This window comes from Streptopelia decaocto (assembly GCF_964273445.1).
Source record: "Streptopelia decaocto genome assembly, contig: HAP1_SCAFFOLD_806, whole genome shotgun sequence".
Classification (NCBI taxonomy): Eukaryota; Metazoa; Chordata; class Aves; order Columbiformes; family Columbidae; genus Streptopelia; species Streptopelia decaocto.
In genome coordinates, this window is record NW_028115356.1 from 1 (window position 1) to 24,910 (window position 24,910).

Here is a 24,910-nt window from a genome sequence, read left to right on the forward strand (position 1 = left end):
GGTCTGTGGGGGTTTAGGGCTGTCAGGGGTGTTTTGGGGGGGCTCACAGCCTGTTCTTCATCTCCTGGGGGTACCTGTGGTGCAGCTCATGGTAGGAACCCTCAAACGGGTGGTTGGGGGGATTGGGGGTGTGAGATGTCAGGGGTGGTTTGGGGGGGTTTGGGGTGTCAGGGGTGGCCTGGGGGTGTTTTGGGGTGTCAGGGGTGTTTTGGGGGGGCTCACAGCCTGTTCTTCATCTCCTGGGGGGACCTGCGCTGCAGCTCATGGTAGGAACCCTCCAACGGGTGGTTGGGGGGATGTGGGGGTGTGAGATGTCAGGGGTGTTTTGGGGGGGTTTTGGGGTGTCAGGGGGTGTTTTGGGGTGCAGGGGTGATCCGGGGGGGCTCACAGCCTGTTCTTCATCTCCTCGGGTGACTTGCGGTGCAGCTCCCGGTACGAGTCCTCGAAGACGTGGTCGCGGCGCACGTGCACGGCCATGTCCTCCTTGCGCAGCCCCTCGTCCAGCCGCTCCAGCTCCTGCCGGAAATACCTGCGGATGGAGGAGGCGCAAAAAGGGGGTGTCAGACACTTCGGGGACCCCCCCCCGGGTTGGGACGTGCCCCCCCCGGGCCGTACTTGCGCTTGACGTCGAAGTCCAGCACGCGGATGTAGTCGACCAGCACGGCGAAGGGCCCGTCGGCCAGGTGCGTGGTGGACTGCCGCAGGATCTGGTTCAGCACCGTGCGGTGCGTCTCTGGGGGGCGGGGGGGGGAACAATGAAGCCCCCCGAAACCCGGAGACCCCCCTCTTGCCAGCCACAAGGTGGGGGGGGGGTGGCTGAGGGTTGGGGGAGTGAATGCGCACCCCAAAGTCCCCCCCAAACCCCTTTGTAAAGCCTTGAACCCCCTTTTTATAGCCCCAAACCCCCCCAGCCCCATTTAGAAAACCCAAAATCAAGCCCCAAACCCCTTTTTAAAGCCCTGAACCCCCTTTTATAGCCCCAAATCCCCCCCACAAACACCTTTTTAAGCCCCCAAACCCTTTCTAAAGCCCCCAAACCACTTTTAAAGGCCCCGAACCCCCTTTCTAAAGCCCCAACCCCCCCCAGCCTCATTTAGAAAACCCCAAATCAAGCCCCAAACCCCTTTTTAAAGCCTTGAACCCCCTTTTATAGCCCCAAATCCGCCCCCACAAACACTTTTTAAGCCCCCAAACACCTTTTTAAAGCCCTGAACCCCCTTTTATAGCCCCAAATCTCCCCCACAAACACCTTTTTAAGCCCCCAAACCCACTTTTTAAGCCCCCAAACCACTTTTAAAGGCCCCGAACCCCCTTTTAAAGCCCCCAAATCCCCCCAAACCCCTTTCTCAAGCCCCAAATCCCCCCAAACCCCCCTTTAAAGCCCTCTAACCCCTTTTCTCAAGCCCCCAACCCCTTTTAAAGCCCCAAATCCCTTTTTAAATCCCCCCAAATCCCCTTTTAAAGCCTCAACCCCCCTTTCTAAAGCCCCAAACCCCCTTTCTCAAGCCCCCAAACCCCCTTTTAAAGCCCCCAAATCCCCCAAACCCCCTTTCTAAAGCCCCCAACCCCTTTTAAAGCCCCAAACCCCTCTCTAAATCCCCCCCAAATCCCCTTTTAAATCCTCAACCCCCCCTTTCTAAAGCCCCAAATCCCCCCCAAACCCCCTTTCTCAGGCCCCTAACCCCTTTCTAATGCCCCAAATCCCCCCAAACCCCCTTTTTCAAGCCCCAAACCCCCATTTTACAGCCCCCATATCCCCCCAAACTGTTTTTCTAAAGCCCCCAACCCCTTTCTCAAGCCCCAAACCCCCATTCTCAAGCCCCCAACCCCTTTCTCAAGCCCCCAACCCCTTTCTAAAGCCCCAAATCCCCCCAAAACCCTTTCTCAAGCCCCCCACCCCCTTCTAAAGCCCTCAATCCCCCTTTCTCAAGCCCCCAAACCCCCTTTCTCAAGCCCCCCAACCCCTTTCTCAAGCCCCAAATCCTCCCCAAACCCCCTTTCTCAGGCCCCTAACCCCTTTCTAATGCCCCAAATCCCCCCCAAACCCCCTTTCTCAAGCCCCTAAACCCCCTTTCTCAAGCCCCCAACCCCTTTCTAAAGCCCCAAATCCCCTTTCTCAAGCCCCCAACCCCTTTCTAAAGCCCCTGAATCCCTTTCTCAGGCCCCCAACTCCTTTCTAAAGCCCCAAATCCCCCCAAAACCCCTTTCTCAAGCCCCCCACCCCCTTCTAAAGCCCTCAATCCCCCTTTCTCAAGCCCCAAATCCCCCCCAAACCCCCTTTCTCAGGCCCCTAACCCCTTTCTAATGTCCCAAATCCCCCCCAAAACCCCCTTTCTCAAGCACCCAACCCCTTTCTAAAGCCCCAAATCCCCCCAAACCCCCATTTTACAGCCCCCATATCCCCCCAAACTGCTTTTCTAAAGCCCCCAACCCCTTTCTCAAGCCCCAAATCCCCCCAAACCCCCTTTCTCAAGCCCCCAAACCCCCTTTTCTCAAGCCCCCAACCCCTTTCTCAAGCCCCAAATCCCAAGCCCCCTTTCTCAAGCCCTCAATCCCCCTTTCTCAAGCCCCCAAACCCCCTTTCTCAAGCCCCAAATCCCGCCCAAACCCCCTTTCTCAAGCCCCAAACCCCCATTCTCAAGCCCCCAACCCCTTTCTCAAGCCCCTAAACCCCCTTTCTCAAGCCCCCAACCCCTTTCTAAAGCCCCTGAATCCCTTTCTCAGGCCCCCAACTCCTTTCTAAAGCCCCAAATCCCCCCAAAACCCCTTTCTCAAGCCCCCCACCCCCTTCTAAGGCCCTCAATCCCCCTTTCTCAAGCCCCCAAACCCCCTTTCTCAGGCCCCCAACCCCTTTCTAAAGCCCCAAATCCCTACCAACCCCCTTTCTCAAGCCCCCAACCCCTTTCTCAAGCCCCAAATGCCCCCCAAACTGCCTTTCTAAAGCCCCCAACCCCTTTCTAAAGCCCCCAACCCCTTTCTAAAGCCCCCAAACCCCCTTTCTCAAGCCCCCAAACCCCCTTTCTCAAGCCCCAAATCCCCCCCAAGCCCTCTTTCTCAAGCCCCCACCCCCTTTCTCAAGCCCCCCACCCCCTTCTAAAGCCCTCAATCCCCCTTTCTCAAGCCCCCCCCCATTCTCAAGCCCCCCCCCCATTCTCAAGCCCCCCCCCCCCATTCTCAAGCCCCCCCCCGTCTCACCGGCGAAGCGCAGGAACTTCTGGGTGTCGGGGGGCAGGCTGGCCGAGATGTGCATGGCCGAGGGCTCCCTGGAGAAGAAGGGGTCGAGGGCCGAGGGGGTGGCGGGGGTGAGCGGCGCGGGCGACAGCGGCGGCGGCTCGTCCTTGATGTGCGCCAGCTGGCTCTCGCGCGTGTCGCGCACCGGCGGCTTGCTCTCGCGCTCCGTGGCGTGCACCAGGAAGAACGCCTCCACCGCCGGCTGCAGCACTGCGGGGCCGCCGTCAGCACGGGGGGGCAATGGGGGCGCCACGGGATGGGGGGGGAATGGGGACACCACGGAATAGGGGGGGAATGGGGACACCACGGGATAGGGGGGCAATGGTGACACCACCCGGGATGGGGGGGAATGGGGACACCACGGGATGGGGGGGGAATGGGGACACCACCCGGGATGGGGGGCAATGGGGACACCACCCGGGATGGGGGGGGAATGGGGACACCACCCGGGATGGGGGGCAATGGGGACACCACGGGATAGAGGGCAATGGGGACACCACCCGGGATGGGGGGCAATGGGGACACCATGGGAGAGGGGGGCAGTGGGGACACCACGGGATAGGGGGGCAATGGGGACACCATGGGAGAGGGGGGCAATGGGGACACCACGTGATAGGGGGGGATGGGGGGCACCAGGGGTTAGGGGGACAATGGGGACACCACCCGGGGTGGGGGGAATGGGGACACCACCCGGGGTGGGGGGAATGGGGGCACCACAGGATAGGGGGGGATGGGGGGCACCAGGGGTTAGGGGGACAATGGGGACACCACGGGATAGGGGGGCAATGGGGACACCACCCGGGATGGGGGGCAATGGGGGCACCATGGGATAGGGGGGCAATGGGGACACCACGGGATAGGGGGGGAATGGGGACACCACCCGGGATGGGGGGCAATGGGGGCACCACGGGATAGGGGGGGAATGGGGGTGCCCTAGGTTAGGGGGGCAATGGGGACACCGCGGGATAGGGGGGCAATGGGGACACCGCGGGATAGGGGGGCAAAGGGGGCACCACGTGATAGGGGGGGATGGGGGGCACCAGGGGTTAGGGGGACAATGGGGACACCACCCGGGGTGGGGGGAATGGGGACACCATGGGATGGGGGGCAATGGGGACACCGCGGGACGGGGGGGAATGGGGGCACCACCCAGGATGGGGGGGCAATGGAGCCACCACGGGATGGGGGGGCAATGGGGACACCACCCGGGGTGGGGGGGAATGGGGCCACCATGGGATGGGGGGCAATGGGGACACCACGGGATAGGGGGGTATGGGGACACCACCTGGCATGGGGGGGCAATGGGGGCACCCCAGATTAGGGGGGATGGGGGCACCAGGGGTTAGGGGGGATGGGGGTGCCCCAGGTTAGGGGGGAATGGGGGCACCACACGTTAGGGGGCAATGGGGCCACCACGGGTTAGGGGGGCAATGGGGACACCACCCGGGATGGGGGGCAATGGGGACACCATGGGATAGGGGGGCAATGGGGGCACCACCCGGCATGGGGGGGCAATGGGGACACCACGGGATAGGGGGGATGGGGGGCACCAGGGGTTAGGGGCCATGGGGGGGTCTCGGGGCCAAGGTGGGGGTTCTGGGGCCATGGGGGGGTCTTGGGGCCATGGGGGGGGTTCTGGGGCCATGGGGGGGTCTCGGGGCCATGGGGGGGTTCTGGGGCCACGGGGGGGTCTCGGGGCACCCACCCAGGACGGCGTGCTGGTCGTGGGACTCCTCGAGCTCCTTGAGGCACTCTCCCAGCATGTCCCACAGCTCGTCCAGGCTCAGCTGCTCGCTCAGCAGCGGCAGCTCCGGGGGCCGCTCGTCCCGCTCCGGCCCCCCCTGGGGACCCTCCGAGCCTGGGGGGGGACACAGCCCGTCAGGACCCCCCCGGCTCCCGGGAACCCCCCCGCACCAGTACAGACCAGGCTGGGGGACCCCGCACCAGTACAGACCAGGCTGGGGGACCCCGCACCAGTACGGGGCTGGAAGGTGAAGCGGAACATGACCAGTGTCCTTACTGGGACAAACTGGTGGGATGGGGGGGTCAGGCTGCCCACCCCCTCCCCAGTGCAGGTTGTGGGGGTGCACCGGTGTGTACTGGTGTGTACTGGTGCTCACTGGTGTGTGCTGGTGAGCACTGGTGTGCACTGGTGTGTACTGGTGCGTACTGGTGAGTACTGGTGTGTACTGGTGTGCACTGGTGCGTACTGGTGCTCACTGGTGTGTACTGGTGCTCACTGGTGCTCACTGGTGTGCACTGGTGTGTACTGGTGTGCACTGGTGTGTACTGGTGCACACTGGTGTGTACTGGCGCACACTGGTGTGCACTGGTGTGTACTGGTTCGTACTGGTGTGCACTGGTGCGTACTGGTGTGTACTGGTGTGCACTGGTGTGTACTGGTGTGTACTGGCGCACACTGGTGTGCACTGGTGTGTACTGGCACACACTGGTGTGTACTGGTGTGTACTGGCGCACACTGGTGTGCACTGGTTCGTACTGGTGTGTACTGGTGCTCACTGGTTTGCACTGGTGTGCACTGGTGTGTACTGGTGTGTACTGGTGTGCACTGGTGTGCACTGGTGTGTACTGGTGCTCACTGGTGTGTACTGGCGCACACTGGTGTGCACTGGTGCGTACTGGTGTGTACTGGTGTGCACTGGTGTGCACTGGTGTGTACTGGTGCTCACTGGTGTGTACTGGCGCACACTGGTGTGCACTGGTGCGTACTGGTTCGTACTGGTGTGCACTGGTGTGTACTGGTGTGCACTGGTGTGTACTGGTGCTCACTGGTGTGTACTGGTGTGTACTGGTGTGTACTGGCGCACACTGGTGTGCACTGGTGTGCACTGGTGTGCACTGGTGTGTACTGGTGTGCACTGGTGTGCACTGGTGTGTACTGGTGTGTACTGGCGCACACTGGTGTGCACTGGTGAGCACTGGTGTGCACTGGTGCTCACTGGTGTGCACTGGTGTTCACCGGTGTGTACTGGTGTGCACTGGTGTGCACTGGTGTGTACTGGTGCTCACTGGTGTGCACTGGTGTGTACTGGCGCTCACTGGTTTGCACTGGTGTGCACTGGTGTTCACTGGTGCATACTGGCGCGCACCGGTGCGCACGGGGGCTCACCCAGGGCCGGCGGGTCCTGCGGGGCGGGCGAGGGCTGGTCCACGTCCATGGGCGACTCGTCGCGCCGGGGGGGCCCGTCCGGCCCGGCCTCCGACTGCGGGAACGCGGGGGGGTTTAGGGGGCCGGGACCCCCCAGATGGGGACCCGACCCCCCCAGCCAGGGCTGAGGGGACCCCGGCGCTGCGGCTGCTTCGGGGGGTGGGAGGGACGGGGGGGGGAGGAGGAGGAGGGGGAGGAAGAGCAGGAAGGGGGGGGAGGAGGAAGAGGAGGGTGAGGAAGAGGATAAAGAGGATGAAGACGAAGAAGAGGATGAGGATGAAGACAAGGAAAAGGATGAAGATGATGAGGAGCATGAAGAGGATGAGGAGGATGAAGAGGATGAGGAGGATGAAAATGATGAGGAGGATGAAAACGATGAAAAGGATGAAGAAGAGCATGAAGACAATGAGGATGAAGATGAAGAGGAGGATGAAGACAAGGAGGATGGAGATGATGAGGATGAAGACGAGGAGGATGAAGATGATGAGGAAGAGCATGAAGACAAAGAAGAGGATGAAGATGAGAAGGATGAAGATGATAAGAAAAGAAAGAAGACAAGATGATGAAGAGGAAGAGGAAGATGATGAGCATGAAAACGATGAAGAGGATGCAGATGAAGAGAAAGACAAAGATGATGAGGATGAAGATGAAAAGGAGGATGAAGATGATGAAGAGGAGGATGAAGACGAGGATGAAGATGATGAAGAGGAGCAGGACGATGATGAAGAGGAGAATGAAGAGGTGGATGAAGATGGCCAAGAGGACGATGAAGATGATGAAGAGGAGGATGAGGATGAAGAGGAGGATGATAAGAGGATGAAGATGAGGAGAGTGAGAAAGAGCAGAACACAGCGGGGAGCAGGATGAAGAGAGATGACGAAGATGAGGATGAAGATGAAGAGAATGAAAATGATGAAGAGGAGGATGAAGATAATGAAGATGAGGATGAAGAAGATGAGAAGGACACAAAGGGGGAAGAGGATAATAGAGGAGGCGGCGCAGGAGGTGGATGGTGAAGGAGGAGGAAGAGAATGAAGATGATGGAGGATGAAGACGAGGATGAGGATGAAGATGATGAAGAGGAGGATGAAGAAGATGAAGAGGAGGATGAAGAAGATGAAGAGGAGGATGAAGATGAGGAGGAGCAGGACACAGATGGGGGAACAGGACGAGGAGAGAGGAGGTCGGTGAAGGAGGAGGAAGAGGATGAAAGGCAGGATGAAGACAATGGAGAACGAAGATGAGGATGAGGATGAAGATGATGAGGATGAAGAAGACGAGAAGGAGCAGGACACAAAAGGGGGAAGAGGATGAGAGAGGAGGCGGCACAAGAGGAGGATGGTGAAGGAGGAGGAAGAGAATGAAGATGATGGAGGATGAAGACGAGGATGAGAATGAAGATGATGAAGATGATGAGGAGGAAGATGATGAAGATGATGAGGAGGAAGATGATGAGGATGAAGATGATGAAGATGAAGATGAGAAGGAGCAGGACACAAAGGGGGAAGAGGATGAGAGAGGAGGCGGCGCAGGAGGAGGATGGTGAAGGAGGAGGAAGAGAATGAAGATGAGGATGAGAATGAAGATGATGAGGATGAAGATGAGGATGAAGATGAGGATGAAGAAGACGAGAAGGAGCAGGACACAAAAGGGGGGAAGAGGATGAGAGAGGAGGTGGCACAAGAGGAGGACGGTGAAGGAGGAGGAAGAGAATGAAGACAATGGAGGATGAGAATGAAGATGATGAGGAAGATGATGAGGAGGAAGATGATGAGGATGAAGATGATGAGGATGAAGATGACAAGAAGGAGCAGGACATGAAAGGGGGAAGAGGATGAGAGAGGAGGCGGCGCAGGAGGAGGATGGCGAAGGAGGAGCCAGAGCAGGACAAGGAGGAGGAAGGTGAGGAAGAGGAGGCAGGCGAGGAAGAGGAGGAGGAGGAAGGGGAAGAGGAGGAGGAGGAGGGCGGGGAGGAAGGCCCGGCCGTGCTAACCGTGTCCGCCTGCTGCCGCCTCCGGGCCCTCTGCCCCTCACGTACCATTTGTATGATGGCGTCGGCCTCGGCCTCCAGCTGCCGCACGGCTGCCTGGATGCTGCCGGCCGCCCCCAGGCCCCCGGCACCTTGGAGGAAGCGGGGAGGGGGGGACACGCGGCGTTAGGGGGTGACAGAGGTGACAACGTGGGGGGGGACAAAGCGGGGGCCGCCCCCCCCGCGTGGTTTTTACCCAGGCGGCCGGCCTGCTTGGCCTTCTTGTGCGCCCGGCGCGTGTCGTCGCGCAGCTGGATGATGACCTGCAGCACGCGCAGGAAGAAGCGCTGCGTGGAGGTCTTGGAGGTGAGCACGGACATGGAGGGCAGCTGCAGCTCCCGCCCCCCCAGCGCCCGCTTCTGCGACGCCACGATCACCACGCTCTCCGCCGTGTCGAACCTGGGGTGTCGTCAGTAGGGACAAGGGTTAACGGCAAGGAAAGGGGTTGTGACAGTAAAGGGTTATCAGTAGGGACAAGGGTTAACGGCAAGGAAAGGGGTTGTGACAGTAAAGGGTTGTCAGTAGGGACAAGGGTTAACAGCATGGAAAAGGATTATCAGTAGGGACAAGGGTTAACGGCAAGGAAAGGGGTTGTGACAGTAAAGGGTTATCAGTAGGGACAAGGGTTAACAGCAAGGAAATAGGTTGTAACAGTAAAGGGTTATCAGTAGGGACAAGGGTAATCAGTACGGACAAGGGTTATCAGTAGGGACAAGGGTTAACGGCAAGGAAAGGGGTTGTAACAGCAAAGGGTTATCAGTAGGGACAAGGGTTAACAGCATGGAAATGGATTATCAGTAGGGGCAAGGGTTAACGGCAAGGAAAGGGGTTGTGACAGTAAAGGGTTATCAGTAGGGACAAGGGTTAACAGCATGGAAAAGGATTATCAGTAGGGACAAGGGTTAACGGCAAGGAAAGGGGTTGTGACAGTAAAGGGTTATCAGTAGGGACAAGGGTTAACGGCAAGGAAAGGGGTTGTGACAGTAAAGGGTTATCAGTAGGGACAAGGGTTAACGGCAAGGAAAGGGGTTGTGACAGTAAAGGGTTATCAGTAGGGACAAGGGTAATCAGTACGGACAAGGGTTATCAGTAGGGACAAGGGTTATCAGCATGGAAACAGGTTGTGACAGTAAAGGGTTATCAGTAGGGACAAGGGTTAACGGCAAGGAAAGGGGTTGTAACAGCAAAGGGTTATCAGTAGGGACAAGGGTTAACAGCAAGGAGAAGGATAATCAGTAGGGACAAGGGTTAACGGCAAGGAAAGGGGTTGTGACAGTAAAGGGTTATCAGTAGGGACAAGGGTTAACAGTACGGACAAGGGTTAACAGCAAGGAGAAGGATAATCAGTAGGGACAAGGGTTAACAGCAAGCAAAAGGGTTTTAACAGTAAGGAAAACGGTTATAAGTAGGGACAAGGGTTAACAGGAGGGAAAGGGTTATCAGTAGTGAAAAGGGTTATCAGTAGGGACCAGGATTAACAGCACCTGTAAAAATTGTCAGTAGGAACAGGAGTTCTCAGTAGCGACAAATGTTATCAGTAGGGCCCAGAGTTAACAGGTGCAAGAGTTAAAGTGTTATCAGTAGGGCCCAGAGTTAACAGCAGGAATAATGGTTATTAATAGAGCCCAGAGTTAACAGGTGCAAGAGTTAATGGCAAAGGCAAGTGTTATCAGTAGGGCCCAGAGTTAACAATAGGAATAACAGTTATTAATAGGGCCCAGAGTTCACAGCAGGTACAAGAGTCATCAGTAGGGCCCAGAGTAAACCCGGGGGGCGTGGCCAAGGGGTGGGGGCGTGGCCAAGGGGGTGGGGGCGTGGCCAAGGGGGTGGCGGGGCGTGTCTCACCGGCTCTGCATCTTGCCCTTGAGCTTGGGGGGCAGCTGCTCCTCGGGGGGCCCCTCGGGGGACGGGGCCTCGCTCTGCGCCCGCCGCGCCTGCTCCAGGTTGTACTCGCGCAGCTCGGCCAGCAGCGTCCCTGTCCCCAACAGGGACCGTGGCGGGAGGTGACACCCCTGTCACCCCCCCCGATGTGTGTGTCCCCCCCCGGCCCCCCGCGTACCGATCTGGCGGCACAGGGTGGCCCCCAGGTGGCGCCCCCCGCTGAGCAGCAGCCGCAGCACCGTGTCCCGGGTCCCCGCGTCCCCCCGCGACAGCTGCAGCAGCACGTTGGCCGCGTCCTCCAGCCCCTCCTCCGAGCACGAGTGCGACGTCAGCACCTGCGGGGACACCGCGGGGGGGTTGGGGACAGCGCTGTCACCCGGGTCACCCCCGGGCCCCCCCCGGGTTTGGGGCCGCGGCCGTTACCTCCACGGAGAGCTGGAGCTGGCTCTCGGTCAGGCCCGTGGCCGCCATGCGGGGGTCGGGGCTGCCGCCCCCCTCGGGGACCTTCGGCGGGGACTTGGCGCGGGCTGTGGGGACAGTTGGGGACAGTTGGGGCCGGGGGGGGCGGTGGGCCCTCCCTGTACAGACCCCCAGCCCCACACCGTGTGGCTCTGGTCCCCGCGCTGGGGTCTTGGGGACGTGATGCCACCACGTGTGCCCAGGTCCCCACCCCGTCCATGGCCCCATATTGTCCCCATATCTCCCCAATGTCTCCATGTCCCCCTCCATCTCCCCACATCCCCATATTGTCCCTATGTCCCACATCCCAATGTCCCCACATCCCTCCATGTTCCCATATTGTCCCCATGTCCCCCATCCCAATGTCCCCATGTCCCCCCATCCCAATGTCCCCACCTCCCTCCATGTCACCATATTGTCCCCATGTCCCCCCAATGTCCCCATGTCCCCCATCTCCCCACATCTCCCCATCCCAATGTCCCCACATCCCTCTATGTCCCCATATCCCCATATTTTCCCCATGTCCCCCATATCCCCATATTGTCCCCATGTCCCCACCCCTGTCCCCATGTCCCCCCATCCCAATGTCCCCACATCCCTCCATGTCCCCCCAAATGTCCCCACATGCCCCCATCTCCATGTCCCCCATCCCCATATTGTCCCCATGTCCCCCCAGTGTCCCCATGTCCCCCCAATGTCCCCCATCCCCATATCGTCCCCATGTCCCCCCAGTGTCCCCATGTCCCCCATCCCCATATTGTCCCCATGTCCCCCCAGTGTCCCCATGTCCCCCCAATATCCCCCATCCCCATATTGTCCCCATGTCCCCCCAGTGTCCCCATGTCCCCCCAATGTCCCCCATCCCCATATTGTCCCCATGTCTCCCCAATGTCCCCCATCCCCATATTGTCCCCATGTCCCCCCAGTGTCCCCATGTCCCCCATCCCCATATTGTCCCCATGTCCCCCCAGTGTCCCCATGTCCCCCAACCCCATATTGTCCCCATGTCCCCCCAATGTCCCCCATCCCCATATTGTCCCCATGTCCCCCCAGTGTCCCCATGTCCCCCAACCCCATATTGTCCCCATGTCCCCCCAATATCCCCCATCCCCATATTGTCCCCATGTCCCCCCAGTGTCCCCATGTCCCCCCAGTGTCCCCCATCCCCATATTGTCCCCATGTCCCCCCAGTGTCCCCATGTCCCCCCAATGTCCCCCATCCCCATATTGTCCCCATGTCCCCCCAATGTCCCCCATCCCCATATTGTCCCCATGTCCCCCCAGTGTCCCCATGTCCCCCCAATGTCCCCCATCCCCATATTGTCCCCATGTCCCCCCAGTGTCCCCGTCACTCACCCCCGTTACTCGCCGCCTGTGCCGCGGGGCTCCCCGGTCCCGTCGCCGCCGTCCCCGCCGTCCCGGCCGCCGCCGCGCCGCCCCCCCCGTTGCCCCCGCCGTTGGCGCCGTTGGGCGCGCCCCCCCCCTCGGGGAGGGCGATGGAGATGAGCGAGAGCAGGCGCAGCAGCTTCTCGGTGAGCAGGGCGCTGCGCCGGATCACGCCGTGCGACAGCATGTTCATCAGCTGCCCCAGCGGCGACGTCTCTAAGCCCAAACCCGCCGCCTCGGGCTCGGGGCCCCCCCCGGCGCCCCCCGCCTTGGCCGAGCTCTTGCCCTTGCGGCTCACGTTCATGTTGTCCAGCTTCACCAGCAGGTCCCAGAAGTCGGTGGACAGGTTGGCAGGGGGGGGAGGGGGCGGGGGGAGGGGCGGGGCGGAGGAGGGGGGGGGAGGAGGGGGGGTCTGGGTGGGGGGGGGCGGGGGGGGAGGGCAGGGGCTGCTGGTGCCGCCGCCCCCCCCGCCGGGTTTGGGGGGGGGGGCCCCGCTCGGGGTCGCTGGGGGGGTCGCGGCTGCGCTGCTGGGTAAAGTGGCTGGGGAACACCTGGGGGGGCGGGAATATGGGGGGGGGGGAGAAAATAATGGGGGGGGAACAGAAAATATTGGGGGGGGAACAGAAAATATTGGGGGAGGGAATATTGGGGGGAGAGAAAATAATTGGGGGGGGGGAGAAAATAATGAGGGGGGGAGAGAAAATAATGGGGGGGAATATTGGGGGAGGAACAGAAAATATTGGGGGGGAAGAAAAGTTGGGGGGAAGGAAAATATGGGGTGGGGGGGAGAAAATATTGGAGGAGAAGGAAAATTGGGGGGGAATATTGGGGGGGGAACATTGGGGGGGGAACAGAAAATATTGGGGGGGGAAGGAAAATATTGGGGGGAAGAGACAATATTGGGGGGGAGGGAGAGAAAACAAGGAGCATTAGTCGGGTGTTGGTGACCCCCCCAAAAAGGGCCCAGAGGTTGGGGACCCCCAGATGCCCCCAAAATGCCCCATTGTCCCCCAGCTCCATTAAGGGGCCCCAAACCCCCCCAAATTCCACCACAGAGCCCCCAAAAGGACCTTATTCCCCCCCAAACACCCCCCCCATGTACCCCCAAACCCCCTCAGCTCCATTAGGGAGCCCTAAAAAGCACCTTATTGCCCCCCAATTTCACCTCCAGACCCCCCAAATACCCCCCATGTCCCCCCAAACCCCCTCAGCTCCATTAAGGAGCCCTAAGAAGCACCTTATTGCCCCCCAAATCCCCCTCCAGACCCCCCAAATCCCCCCCATGTCCCCCCAAACCCCCTCAGCTCCATTAAGGAACCCTAAGAAACACCTTATTGCCCCCCAAATCCCACCGTAGAGCCCCCAGACCCCCCAAACCCCCCAATTTCCCCCCAAACCCCCTCAGCTCCATCAAGGAGCCCTAAGAAGCACCTTCTTTCCCCCCAAAATCCACCTCCAGATGCCCCAAATCCCACCGTAGAGCCCCCAGACCCCCCCAAACCCCCTGAATCCCCCCCAAACCCCCTCAGCTCCATTAAGGAACCCTAAGAAACACCTTATTGCCCCCCAAATCCCACTGTAGAGCCCCCCCCGTGTCCCACCTTGGCCAGCTGGATGAGGGTGTCGAGCACGTGCCTGCAGACCACGGGGGCGGCCTGGGGGTGGATGTGGACGGCGGAGCCGGCGGCCGCCCCGGCGCCTCCTCCTCCGCCGCCGTGTTTCTCCGTGTGCTTCCTCCCGGGCGCCCTCTGGATCTGGAAGATGTTGGTCCTGCAGCCCAAAGCCGCGTCCATGGACACCGAGAGCCACGAGAGCTGCCCGGAGCTCCGCGCCTCCACGCGCTGCAGCAGCTCCAGCCCCCGCGGGGGCTCGGCGTTGGTGCCGGCGCCGCCGCGGCGCCGCGGTTTGTCGTCGGGGGGCGGGGCGGCGCGGGGGGTCTCGAGGCACAGCTCGCTCTCGCTGCTGCGCTGCAGGATGGAGAGCAGGCTGCGCACCACCCAGCCGCGCGTGGGCGCGTGGTAGCACAGGTTGCGCAGCACGCGGTGCAGCCGGCTGGTGTTGAGCTTGGGCTCGTCCACGAAGAGCAGCACCAGCAGGCAGGACAGCGCCTCGTGGTCCAGCAGGAGGCGCCCGCGCAGGCGCAGGAGGGCGTCGGCGCCGCCGCCCGACGGGCTGCGAGAAGGGGGCGGAGTCAGGTTACAGGGGCTCAGTTCCAATTGGACGTTGGGGGGGGGGGAAGGGGGCGGAGTCAGGTTACAGGGGCTCAGTTCCAATTGGACGTTGGGGGGGGGGGGAAGGGGGCGGAGTCAGGTTACAAGGGCTCAGTTCCAATTGGACGTTGGGGGGGGGGAAGGGGGCGGAGTCAGGTTACAGGGGCTCAGTTCCAATTGGACGTTGGGGGGGGGGGGGGAAGGGGGCGGAGTCAGGTTACAGGGGCTCAGTTCCAATTGGACGTTGGGGGGGGGAAGGGGGCGGAGTCAGGTTACAGGGGCTCAGTTCCAATTGGACGTTGGGGGGGGGGGGGGGAAGGGGGCGGAGTCAGGTTACAGGGGCTCAGTTCCAATTGGACGTTGGGGGGGGGAAGGGGGCGGAGTCAGGTTACAGGGGCTCAGTTCCAATTGGACGTTGGGGGGGGGGGGGGAGGGGGCAGAGTCAGGTTACAGGGGCTCAGTTCCAATTGGACGTTGGGGGGGGGGAAGGGGGCGGAGTCAGGTTACAGGGGCTCAGTTACGATTGGACGTTGGGGGGGGGGGGGAAGGGGGCGGAGTCAGGTTACAGGGGCTCAGTTCCAATTGGACGTTGGGGGGGGGAAGGGGGCGGAGTCAGGTTACAGGGGCTCAGTTCCAATTGGACGTTGGGGGGGGGGGGGGGAGGGGGCGGAGTCAGGTTACAGGGGGTCAGTTCCAATTGGACGTTGGGGGGGGGGGAAGGGGGCGGAGTCAGGTTACAGGGGGTCAGTTCCGATTGGACGTTGGGGGGGGGGGGGGGGGGGAGGGGGCGGAGTCAGGTTACAGGGGGTCAGTTCCAATTGGACGTTGGGGGGGGGGGGGGGAAGGGGGCGGAGTCAGGTTACAGGGGGTCAGTTCCAATTGGACGTTGGGGGGAGGGGGGAAGGGGGCGGAGTCAGGTTACAGGGGGTCAGTTCCGATTGGACGTTGGGGGGAATGGGAGATGAGATTTGAAATGGAACATTGGGGGGAAATGCAAAATTGGAATTGGAGATGAGATTTAAAATTGAACATTGGACAGAAATTCAAAATTGAATATGAGATCAGACTTGAAATTGAAAACTGGAGGGAAATTTAAAATCTGAATTTGAAATTAGATTATTTGAATTTAAATGCAATATTAAAATTTAAAAGTGAAATTAAATTCAAAATTTTAATTTGAAAGGAAACCCAAAATTTAAATCTGAAATCAAAACCAAAATATATATCTGAAATTAGATTCAAAATTTAAATTTGAAATTAAATTAAAAATTTAAATTTGAAACCAAATTCAAAATTTAAATTTAAAACTATATTTAAAATTGAAATTTGAAACTAAATTAAACATTTAAATTTGAGATGAAATTCAAAATTTAAATTTGAAATGAAATTCAAGATTTAAATTTGAAATTAAATTCTAAATTTAAAACTAAATTTAAAACTGACATTTGAAACAAAATTTAAAATTTAAATTTGAAACTAAATTGAAAATTTAAATTTGAGATGAAATCCAAAATTTAAATTGGAAACTAAATTCAAAATTTAAATGTGAAACTGAATTCAAAATCTAAATTTGAAACAAAATTCAAAATTTAAATTTGAAACAGAAACGCAAATTAAATTTCAAATGTCACTTCAAATTCAAATTTGGAATCACAAATTTAAACGTAGAGTTGAAATTTAATTCAAGTATAAATTTGGAGGGAAAAATAAATCTCAGGAGGGGAAATAAGTTGGGGGGGGATAATAAATGGGGGGGTGGGTAATAAATGGGGGTGGGTACCGTGCGTGGGCGGCGCCGCTGCCCATGTGGAAGGTGCCCCCCCGCTGCACCGCCAGGCGCGTGTACTGCACCCCCCGGTTCCCGCTCAGCCGGCTGGTGAAGGCTGCAACAGAAATGGGGGGTCAGGGGGGATCTGGGGGGGTCAGGGGGGATTTGGGGTGTGGGGAGGGGAGCTGGGGGGTCAGGGGGATTTGGGGTGTTGGGAGGGGATGTGGGGGGGTCAGGGGGATTTGGGGTGTGGGGAGGGGAGCTGGGGGGTCAGGGGGATTTGGGGTGTGGGGAGGGGAGCTGGGGGGTCAGGGGGATTTGGGGTGTTGGGAGGGGAGGTGGGGTGTCAAAAAGGGCTTTGGGGGGTCCCGTGACTATGGAGAGCAGCAGATAGGACACGTGCGCTGGGCTGGGGACAGGGAGGGGACAGGATGGGGGGTCAGGGGGACAGGAGGGGACAGAGGGGACAGGATGGGGGGTGAGAAGGGACAGAGGGGACAGGATGGGGGTGCAGGGGGGCAGGGGAATGAGGCGGGGGACAAGAATATGGGACAGAAGGGGACAAGAATACGGGGGGGACAGGAGAGGACAGGGTGGGGGGACAGGAGGGACAGGAGAAGGGACAGGGATGGACGGGAGGGGACAGGGGAAACAGGAGGGGACAGGAGGAACAGGAGGGGACAGGGATGGACAGGGGTGGACGGGAGGGGACAGGGATGAATGGGAGGGGACAAGGGGAACAGGAGGGGACCGGGATGAACAGGGCGGGGACAAAGGTGGACAGGGTGAACAGGGGGGACAGGGGGGGACAAGGGGGGACAGGAGTGGACGGGGTGGACAAGGGGGGATGGGGTGAACAGGGGGGACAGGAGTGGACAGGGGGAACAGGAGGGGACAGGAGGGAACAGGAGGGGACAGGAGGGGAACAGGAATGGACAGGAGGGGACGGGGCGGACATGGACGGACAGGAGGGGCCCCGGTGGCCGAGGGGCCGCGCTGCCGTCCCGCGGTGCCGCTCACCGGGGCTGCGCAGGATGGCGGAGAGCGCGGAGGTGCTGGGGTGGCCGAAGAGGCGCTCGTGCATGAGCTGGCGCTGTCTCGCCTCCTGCTCGCGCCGCAGCGCCTGCGCCTCGGCCGCGATGTCGGGCGGCATGACGGCCAGCACGCTGTCCTCCATGTCCTCCAGCACCGAGCGCCGCAGCTCCGACGGCAGCGTCTGGATGAACGTCACCGGGTCCAGCGGCGCGTCCGAGCCCGTCGCCTGCGCCAGCTCCCGGCGCTGCTGCTCCGCGCGCTGCTGCGCCAGCACCTGCGGGGCGGGGCGGCGAGGAGGGGGGACACGCCCCTGTTAGACACGCCCACTAGGAGGACACGCCCCCATGGAGGACACACCCCCCCTTGGGGGACACACCCACCCCCCTCCTCAAGGGTTCAGGGGATAAGAGGATTAAAAAGCAGCCACAGCTGTATGAGGCCACGCCCACCTGGAGGCCACGCCCCCAAAGGCCCCATTAACTCCACCTTAAGCCCCGCCCCTCCCCGAAGCCCCGCCCCCTGTAGAAGCCCCACCCACCTCCTCCTGAATGGCAGGTGGCAGGGCCGCCAGGAACTCGGGGCTGACCTCGGTCAGGCCGGGATTGGCCACCACCGGGGGGGCGGGGCTTGGGGTGGGCGGGGCCCGCGCCGGGGGGGCGGATCCCCAGCTGGTTCTGCAGCACCTCCCGCCGGATGTCGTCGGGCAGCGCGGCCAGGAACGAGGGGTCCACCCCCTCCGGGAGGCTGATCCCTGCGGGACATGGGGGACACGTTGGGGACACCCCTGGGGACACCCCCAGGACACAGGGAACCCCTGGGGACATGGGGACAATGCGGGTGACAAGGGGTCCACCCCCTCCGGGAGGCTGATCGCTGTGGGACATGGGGGGACATGTTGGGGACACCCCTGGGGACACCCCCAGGACACAGGGAACCCCCTGGGGACATGGGGACAACCTGGGTGACAAGGGGTCCTCCCGCTCTGGGAGGCTGATCGCTGTGGGGACACACTGGGGACACCCATGGGGACACCCCGAGGACATAGGGAAGCCCCTGGGGACATGGGGACAACCGGGTGACAAGGGGTCCACCCCCTCTGGGAGGCTGATCGCTGGGGGGACAAGGAGGGACACATTGGGGACACCCCTGGGGATTTGGGGACATGGGGACAACCGGGGTGACAAGGGGTCCACCCCCTCTGGGAGGCTGATCCCTGGGGGGGACAAGGAGGGACACATTGGGGACACCCCTGGGGATGTGGGGACATGGGGACAACCCAGGTGACAAGGGGTCCACCCCCTCTGGGGCCATAAGAGGTGACATGGGGACACTGATCACGGGGTGGGGGGGACATGGGGACCCCCTGGGTGACACAGGGACCCCCCAGGTGACACAGCGTCACCCCCGGGGTGTCCCCACCCCCCCTGCGGTGCCCCCAGCTCCACATCCCCCCCGACTGGCGGTGGGTGACACGGGGGGGTCGGGGTGACCTGGGGGTCATTTGGTGACGGGGGGGGGTGACAAGGGAGGTGACAAAGGTGACACGCACCGGCCAGGGGATCCTCCTCCTCGCTGCTGGTGGACGGGAGCGGCTCCTCCAGGATCCCCCGCGAGTCGGCGCCCGAGGTGGCGCCGGCCGAGTCGCGCGTGGACGAGCTCTCCGACGAGGACGCCGGGGGGGAGCTTGGGGGGGCGGGGGATGACGTCATATAGGGGGGTATGACGTCACCGAGCCACGTGTGACATCACCAAGGGGGGTGACATCACCGCGCGGGGTGACATCACCCAAGGAGACGCCCCCAAAGCGTCACCTTGAGGGCACTGACCTGTCGTCGGGGGGCTGAGCGGCGTCCGGGGGGCCGGGGGGGGTCCCTGGGGGGTGCCCGGGGGGTTCTGGGGGGCGGGGGGGGGCGGGGGGGCCCCCCCGGGCTCCTCCAGGCTGCAGGAGGCCAGGCTGGACGTGTCCATGGGGGATCCTCCAGTTGGCTGCTCGGGGCCGTCAGGGCGTCCGAGTCCTCGGCGCGTTCGGGGGACAGCGACGCTGGGGGGGGACACGGGGACGTGAGGGGGACACCCCCGGATGCACCGAGAGACCCCCCGGGGAAAACAACTAAAAAAACCCTTCAAATTCCTTAAAAATACCTCTTAAATATCCCCCCAAACCCTGAAATACCCTAAAAAACCCCCCTTAAATATCCTAAAAAACCCCCCTTAAATATCGTAAAAAAATCCCTTAAATATCCTAAACCCCCCCCTTAAATATTCTAACCCCCCCCTTAAATATCCTAAAAAACACCCCTTAAATAGCCTATAAAACCCCCTTAAATATCCTAAAAAACCCATAAATATCCTAAAAAACACCCCTTAAATAGCCTAAAAAAACCCCTAACACCCCCCCTAACCCCCCCCCCAAAATATGCCCCCCCCCACAAAGTGGTGTTTCCCGCCCCCCCCCCGCAAAGACTCACTGATGGTGGGGGCCGGCGACAGCTCCATCTGGGTGGCTTCAGCGTCTGGGGGGGCGCGGGTGGGTCCCCCCCCCGCCTCTTGGCTTTCGGGGGGCTGGGGGGGGCGGGGGGGGATCTGGGGGGGAGGGTCCGGGGGGGTGGGGGTCGGCTCCAGCATCACCAGGGTGCAGGTGGCGCCGCTGCTCTCTGGGGGGGGACATGGGGGTCAGTGGGGGGGACGTGGGGGTCAGTGGGGGGACATGGGGGTCAGTGGGGGGGACGTGGGGGTCAATGGGGGGACATGGGGGTCAGTGGGGGGGACACAGGGACAGTGGGGGAGGGTGGGTCCCAGACCCCCATGTTCCATGTCCCGCCCCCCCAGACACTTTGGGGGGACCCAGGCGTCCGGTGAGGAGGGGGGTGTCAATATTTGGGGGTGTTTTTCCTGCCCCCCCCTTATCAAAGGTGTGTTGATCCCCCCCCCCAAATCCCCTAATAAACCCCAAAACTGCTCAATCCCACCCAAAAACACCTAAAAGCCACTAATAACCCCCCCCAAAAAAACCCTAAAATATCCCAAAACCCCCCCAAAAGCCAAACCCATCCCCACCCCCCCTAAAAAAAAGGGGACCCAGGCGTCCGGGCGGCGGGGGGGGCGGCCGCGAGGCAGACAGTGGGCTGGACAGTCATCGCCGCCGGTGTCACCGCGACTGTACAAGCCACTACCTCAGCCCGCGGGCGCCACGTCACCGGGGGGGTCACCGGGGGGGGGACACCCCCAAAATGTCGGGGGGACCCCAAAATTTTAATATGGGGGGGGTCATATTTGTGGTGGCCTTGGGGATGCTAAAAATGGGGGGACGTCCTCAAATGTGGGGTCAAAAAGGGGGGTTGGGGTCGGGGGGTCATTTTGGTGGGGGGTGATGACTTATTTGGGGGGACCCCAACATTTTAAAATGGGGGGAGTCACATTTGTGGTGGCCTTGGGGACACTAAAAATGGGGGGACACTAAAAATGGGGGACACCTTCCAACTACGTCAACTCGTGGGGTGTCAGATCAAAACGGGGGGTGGGGGTTTGGGGTGGGTCATTCGGGGGGGGGGGAATGATGATGTATTTTGGGGGGGACCCCAACATTTTACAATGGGGGGGTCACAGCGGTGGTGGCCTTGGGGACACTAAAAACTGAAGGATCACCTGCCAACTACGTCAACTCGTGGCGTGTCAGGGCAAAATGGGGGTTTTTGGGGGATGTGGGGGGTCACCCGGGTATTTTTGGGGCGTTTAGGGTGGGGGGAGCATCACCCGGGTATTTTGGGGTGGGGGGGACCCCAAACTTTCCCACGGGGGGTTACCTGGCGGGGGGACGTCGCTGGTGGCTTTGGCTGCCGCCTCCTGTTGGGCAGAGAAGGTGGTTGAAGGGCGGGGGGGGGGCAAACAGCCCCATTTTTGGGGGGTGGGGGGGTGAGAAAGGGCCGAGGTGGGGGGGTCAGCTCACCGTGTCCTTGTCCTCGGCGCCGGTGGCTTTGGCCTCGTCCTCGGCCGCCTGGCGCCGGCGCTTCTCGCGCCGCTCGTCCAGCTCCTCGTCCCGAAGGGCCTCCAGCCGCGCCAGGATGGGCACCTTGACCACTGCGGGGGGGGGACACACATGTGGGGGGGTCACGGGGGTTTGGGGACACTTGGAGGGGGTTGGGGACATCGTGGGGATGTTGACAGCGCTGGGTGGTGGCGCTGGAGGGATCACTGAATGGGTAAAGGTGGCAGGGGGATGGTTGGCGGGGACAATGGGGACATTGAGGGGGGTTTGGGGACACTGGGGGAGTTGGGGACGTTAGGGGGGCTTTGGGGACACTGGGGGAGTTGGGGACATCGAGGGCTTTGGGGACACTGGGGGTGGTTGGGGACATTTGGGGCTTGGGGACATTAGGGGGGCTTTGGGGACACTAGGGGAGTTGGGGACATTAGGGGAAGTTGGGGACATTTGGGGGACATTGGCAGGGTTGTGGACATTGAGGGTGCTGGGGACACTGCGGGCAGTTGAAGACACTGGGGGAGTTTGGGGACATTATGGGGGTTTGGGGACATTAGGGGGAGTTTGGGGACATTAGGGGGAGTTTGGGGACATTAGGGCTTTTGGGGATATTGAGGGGGGGTTTGTGGACATTGAGGGCGCTGGGAACACTGGGGGCAGTTGGGGACATTGAGGGCGCTGGGGACACTGGGGGAGTTTGGGACACTGGGGGAGTTTGGGACACTGGGGGCGTTGGGGACATTGAGGGGGGTTTGGGGACATTAGGGCTTTGAGGGACATTAGGGCTTTGAGGGACATTGGGGCTATTTGGGACATTGAGGGGGGTTTGTGGACACTGAAGGGGATTTGGGGACATTGAGGGGGGTTTGTGGACATTGAAGGGGATTTGGGGACATTGGGGGGGGTTTGTGGACATTGAGGGGGGTTGGGGACATTGGCGGGGGTGCTGGGGACAGGTTGGGGACATTGGGGACACCCACCCGAGACGCAGTCGTGCATGCTCTCGGCATCCAGCACCTTGCACTCCTCGGTCCAGCGCGTCAGGGCCGTGGGGATGGACGAGAGGGTCCCTGCGGGGGACAGACCGTGAACCCAGGCGACCGGGAGAGGGGGCTCCGCCCCCTTTCTCTAAGCCACACCCCCTCTCTGCAGCCCCATCTGTGCACCCACATGGGGGGGTGCACCCACATGGGGGGGTGCACCCACATGGGGGGGTCCCCTCACTTTATCCCAAGCCCTCCCCCAAGCTCCGTCCCCCCTTAGCTCCACCCCCTTACTCTAGACTCCACCCCCTTTCTCTAGACTCCTCCCCCTACCTCCAGGCTCCACCCCCTTCCTCTGGACTCCACCCCCTTTCTACACACCCCTCCCACTTCCTCCAGACCCCAACCCTTCCTCTAGGCTCCACCCCCTTCCTCTAGACCCCACCCCTTTCCCCAGGCTCCACGCCCTTTCTCTAGACCCCACCCCTTTCCTCCAGGCCCCACCCCCTTCCTTTAGACCCCACCCCTTTCCCCAGGCTCCACCCCCTTCCTTTAGACCCCACACATTTCCCCAGGCTCCACCCCCTTTCTCTAGACCCCACCCCCTTTCTCTAGACCCCACCCCTTTCCCAGGCTCCACCCCCTTCCTCTAGACCCCACCCCCTTTCTCTAAATATCACCCCTTCCTCCAGGCTCCACCCCCTTTCTCTAGATCCCACCCCTTCCTCCAGGCTCCACCCCCTTCCTCTAGACCCCACCCCTTTCCCCAGGCTCCACCCCCTTCCTCCAGGTCTCTCTTCTCCATCCCTGCAGCCACATGGCTTTGCAGGGGGATCCCCCACTTTCTCCCGTGCCCCGCCCTCCGCCAAGCCCCGCCCCCCGCGAGGCCCCGCCCACGGACCCGCCTGGCTGCCAGCGCCCCCTGCTCGTGGAAGAAATCGTCCAGCAGCTCGTCGTCCGAGCGGGCGATGATGTGCACGTCCTCGTTCCCCACCAGCAGCCGGGCCCGGCCCCGGCTCTGCAGGGGGAGGCTGCTGCTCAGCTGCAGGATGTCGGCGGCCGCCGAGGGGCCCAGCAGCCTGCGGGGACACGGGGACATTGGGGGGACATGGGGACACTGGGGGGACATGGCGACATTGAGGGGGACATGGGGACATTGGGGACATTGAGGGGGACATGGGGACATTGGGAGGACATGAGGACACTGGGGGGACATGGAACATGGGGACACTGGGGAGGACAGGGGACATTGGGGGGACATGGGGGACATGGGACATTGGGGGGACATGGGGACATTGGGAGGACATGAGGACACTGGGGGGACATGGAACATGGGGACACTGGGGAGGACAGGGGACACTGGGGGGACATGGGGACATGGGGTCTCAAAGCAGGAAGGACGGGCCAATGGGGATGATGCGGATCCAGGAGGTCCCAGGGACATTTGGAGGTCCCAGGAACATTTGGGGCTCCCAGGAACATTTGGGGTGCCCTGGGTGGGGTTTGGGGGTCCCCGGGGGGTGTCCCCATACTGACCTCTGCAGGATGAGGGGGGGGTTGGGCTGGCGGGCCCCCGGGTAGTGCACGTGGATGGTGTGGCCGGCGTTGGCGGTGAGTTGGCGCAGGGTGCGCTGGCTGCGCCCCCCCAGCCCCTGCGCCAGGCGGGGGGTGGCGCCTCCCGTCCCCAGCGTCACCCCCCCGTGCTCGGCGTGCCGCACCAGCAGCGGGTGGCTGGCGGGGATGGTCCCCGGCGACGGCGGGATGTCGGCTGGGGGGGGAAATTGGGGTGTCAGGGGGGGAAATGGGGTGTCGGGGGGGGAACCCACTTTTCAACCCAAATGCAGCACCCGGAGAGAGCGAAGGTTGGGGTGCTGGGGGTGAACCCCCATCCTGACCCCCCCATAGACACCAGTGAGGTGAGAACTTGGGGTGTTGGGGGGGAACCCCTGTTTAAGCTCCCCCCGAAGTTATGGGGATGTGAAGAATTGGGGTGAGGGGGGAACCCCCTTTTTAATCCCCCCCTCACCCAGGGAACGTGAGTTCCAGGGAGAGCGAAAATTGGGGTGCTGGGGGCTGAACCCCCATCCTGACCCCCCCATAGACACCAGTGAGGTGAGAACTTGGGGTGTTGGGGGGGAACCCCTGCTTAAACTCCCCCCAAAGTTATGGGGACATGAAGAACTGGGGTGAGGGGGGTACCCCCTTTTTAATCCCACCCCCCCAACTAGGGAACGTGAGCTCTGGAGAGAGCGAAAATTGGGGTGCTGGGGGGAGAACCCCCATCCTGACCCCCCCATAGACACCAGTGAGGTGAGAACTTGGGGTGTTGGGGGGGAACCCCTGCTTAAACTGCCCCCAAAGTTATGGGGACATGAAGAACTGGGGTGAGGGGGGAACCCCCTTTTTAATCCCCCCCTCACCCAGGGAACGTGAGTTCCAGGGAGAGCGAAAATTGGGGTGCTGGGGGGTGAACCCCCATCCTGACCCCCCCATAGACACCAGTGAGGTGAGAACTTGGGGTGTTGGGGGGGAACCCCTGTTTAAGCTCCCCCCGAAGTTATGGGGATGTGAAGAATTGGGGTGAGGGGGGAACCCCTTTTTAATCCCCCCCTCACCCAGGGAACGTGAGTTCCAGGGAGAGCGAAAATTGGGGTGCTGGGGGGTGAACCCCCATCCTGACTCCCCCAAAATGATGGGGACATTCAGAATTGGGGTGCGGAGCAATGTAACCCCCCCAAACCCCAGTTCTTGTCTCCTCCCCCCAAATCCCTCTATCCCCC

At 61.1% G+C, this 24,910-nt stretch overlaps 3 protein-coding genes across 3 annotated transcripts in view; all 3 read right to left on the reverse strand.

Moving 5' to 3' along the window:
* Positions 1–200: 200 nt before the first annotated feature.
* LOC309452804 (E3 ubiquitin-protein ligase HUWE1-like) lies at positions 201–12,459 on the reverse strand (the record flags this gene model as incomplete). Its single annotated transcript, XM_082077485.1, has 11 exons — positions 201–529; positions 616–733; positions 3,196–3,441; positions 4,937–5,089; positions 6,362–6,455; positions 8,394–8,521; positions 8,626–8,828; positions 10,275–10,404; positions 10,489–10,645; positions 10,734–10,837; positions 12,126–12,459. The coding sequence occupies 11 exons, from the start codon at positions 12,457–12,459 to the stop codon at positions 385–387; spliced, it is 1,812 nt and encodes a 603-aa protein (XP_081933611.1). The 3' UTR covers positions 201–384.
* Positions 12,460–17,303: 4,844 nt separating this feature from the next.
* Positions 17,304–23,897, reverse strand: LOC309452805 (E3 ubiquitin-protein ligase HUWE1-like). Its single transcript, XM_082077486.1, has 10 exons — positions 23,667–23,897; positions 23,032–23,209; positions 22,128–22,217; positions 21,115–21,245; positions 20,972–21,011; positions 19,637–19,822; positions 18,995–19,209; positions 18,718–18,851; positions 17,707–17,919; positions 17,304–17,442 (listed from the first exon to the last, which is right to left on the reverse strand). Exons 3-9 carry the CDS (start codon positions 22,144–22,146, stop codon positions 17,760–17,762), a joined length of 885 nt encoding a protein of 294 aa, XP_081933612.1. The 5' UTR covers positions 22,147–22,217; positions 23,032–23,209; positions 23,667–23,897; the 3' UTR covers positions 17,304–17,442; positions 17,707–17,759.
* A 457-nt stretch (positions 23,898–24,354) lies between these two features.
* The window catches only part of LOC309452806 (E3 ubiquitin-protein ligase HUWE1-like), a gene marked incomplete at both ends in the record, with an annotated part of 31,047 nt that continues 30,491 nt past the window's right edge, over positions 24,355–24,910 (reverse strand). Inside the window, one exon of the mRNA XM_082077487.1 lies at positions 24,355–24,370. Coding sequence (XP_081933613.1) covers positions 24,355–24,370 — 16 coding nt within the window. The remainder of the gene's footprint in view (positions 24,371–24,910) is intronic.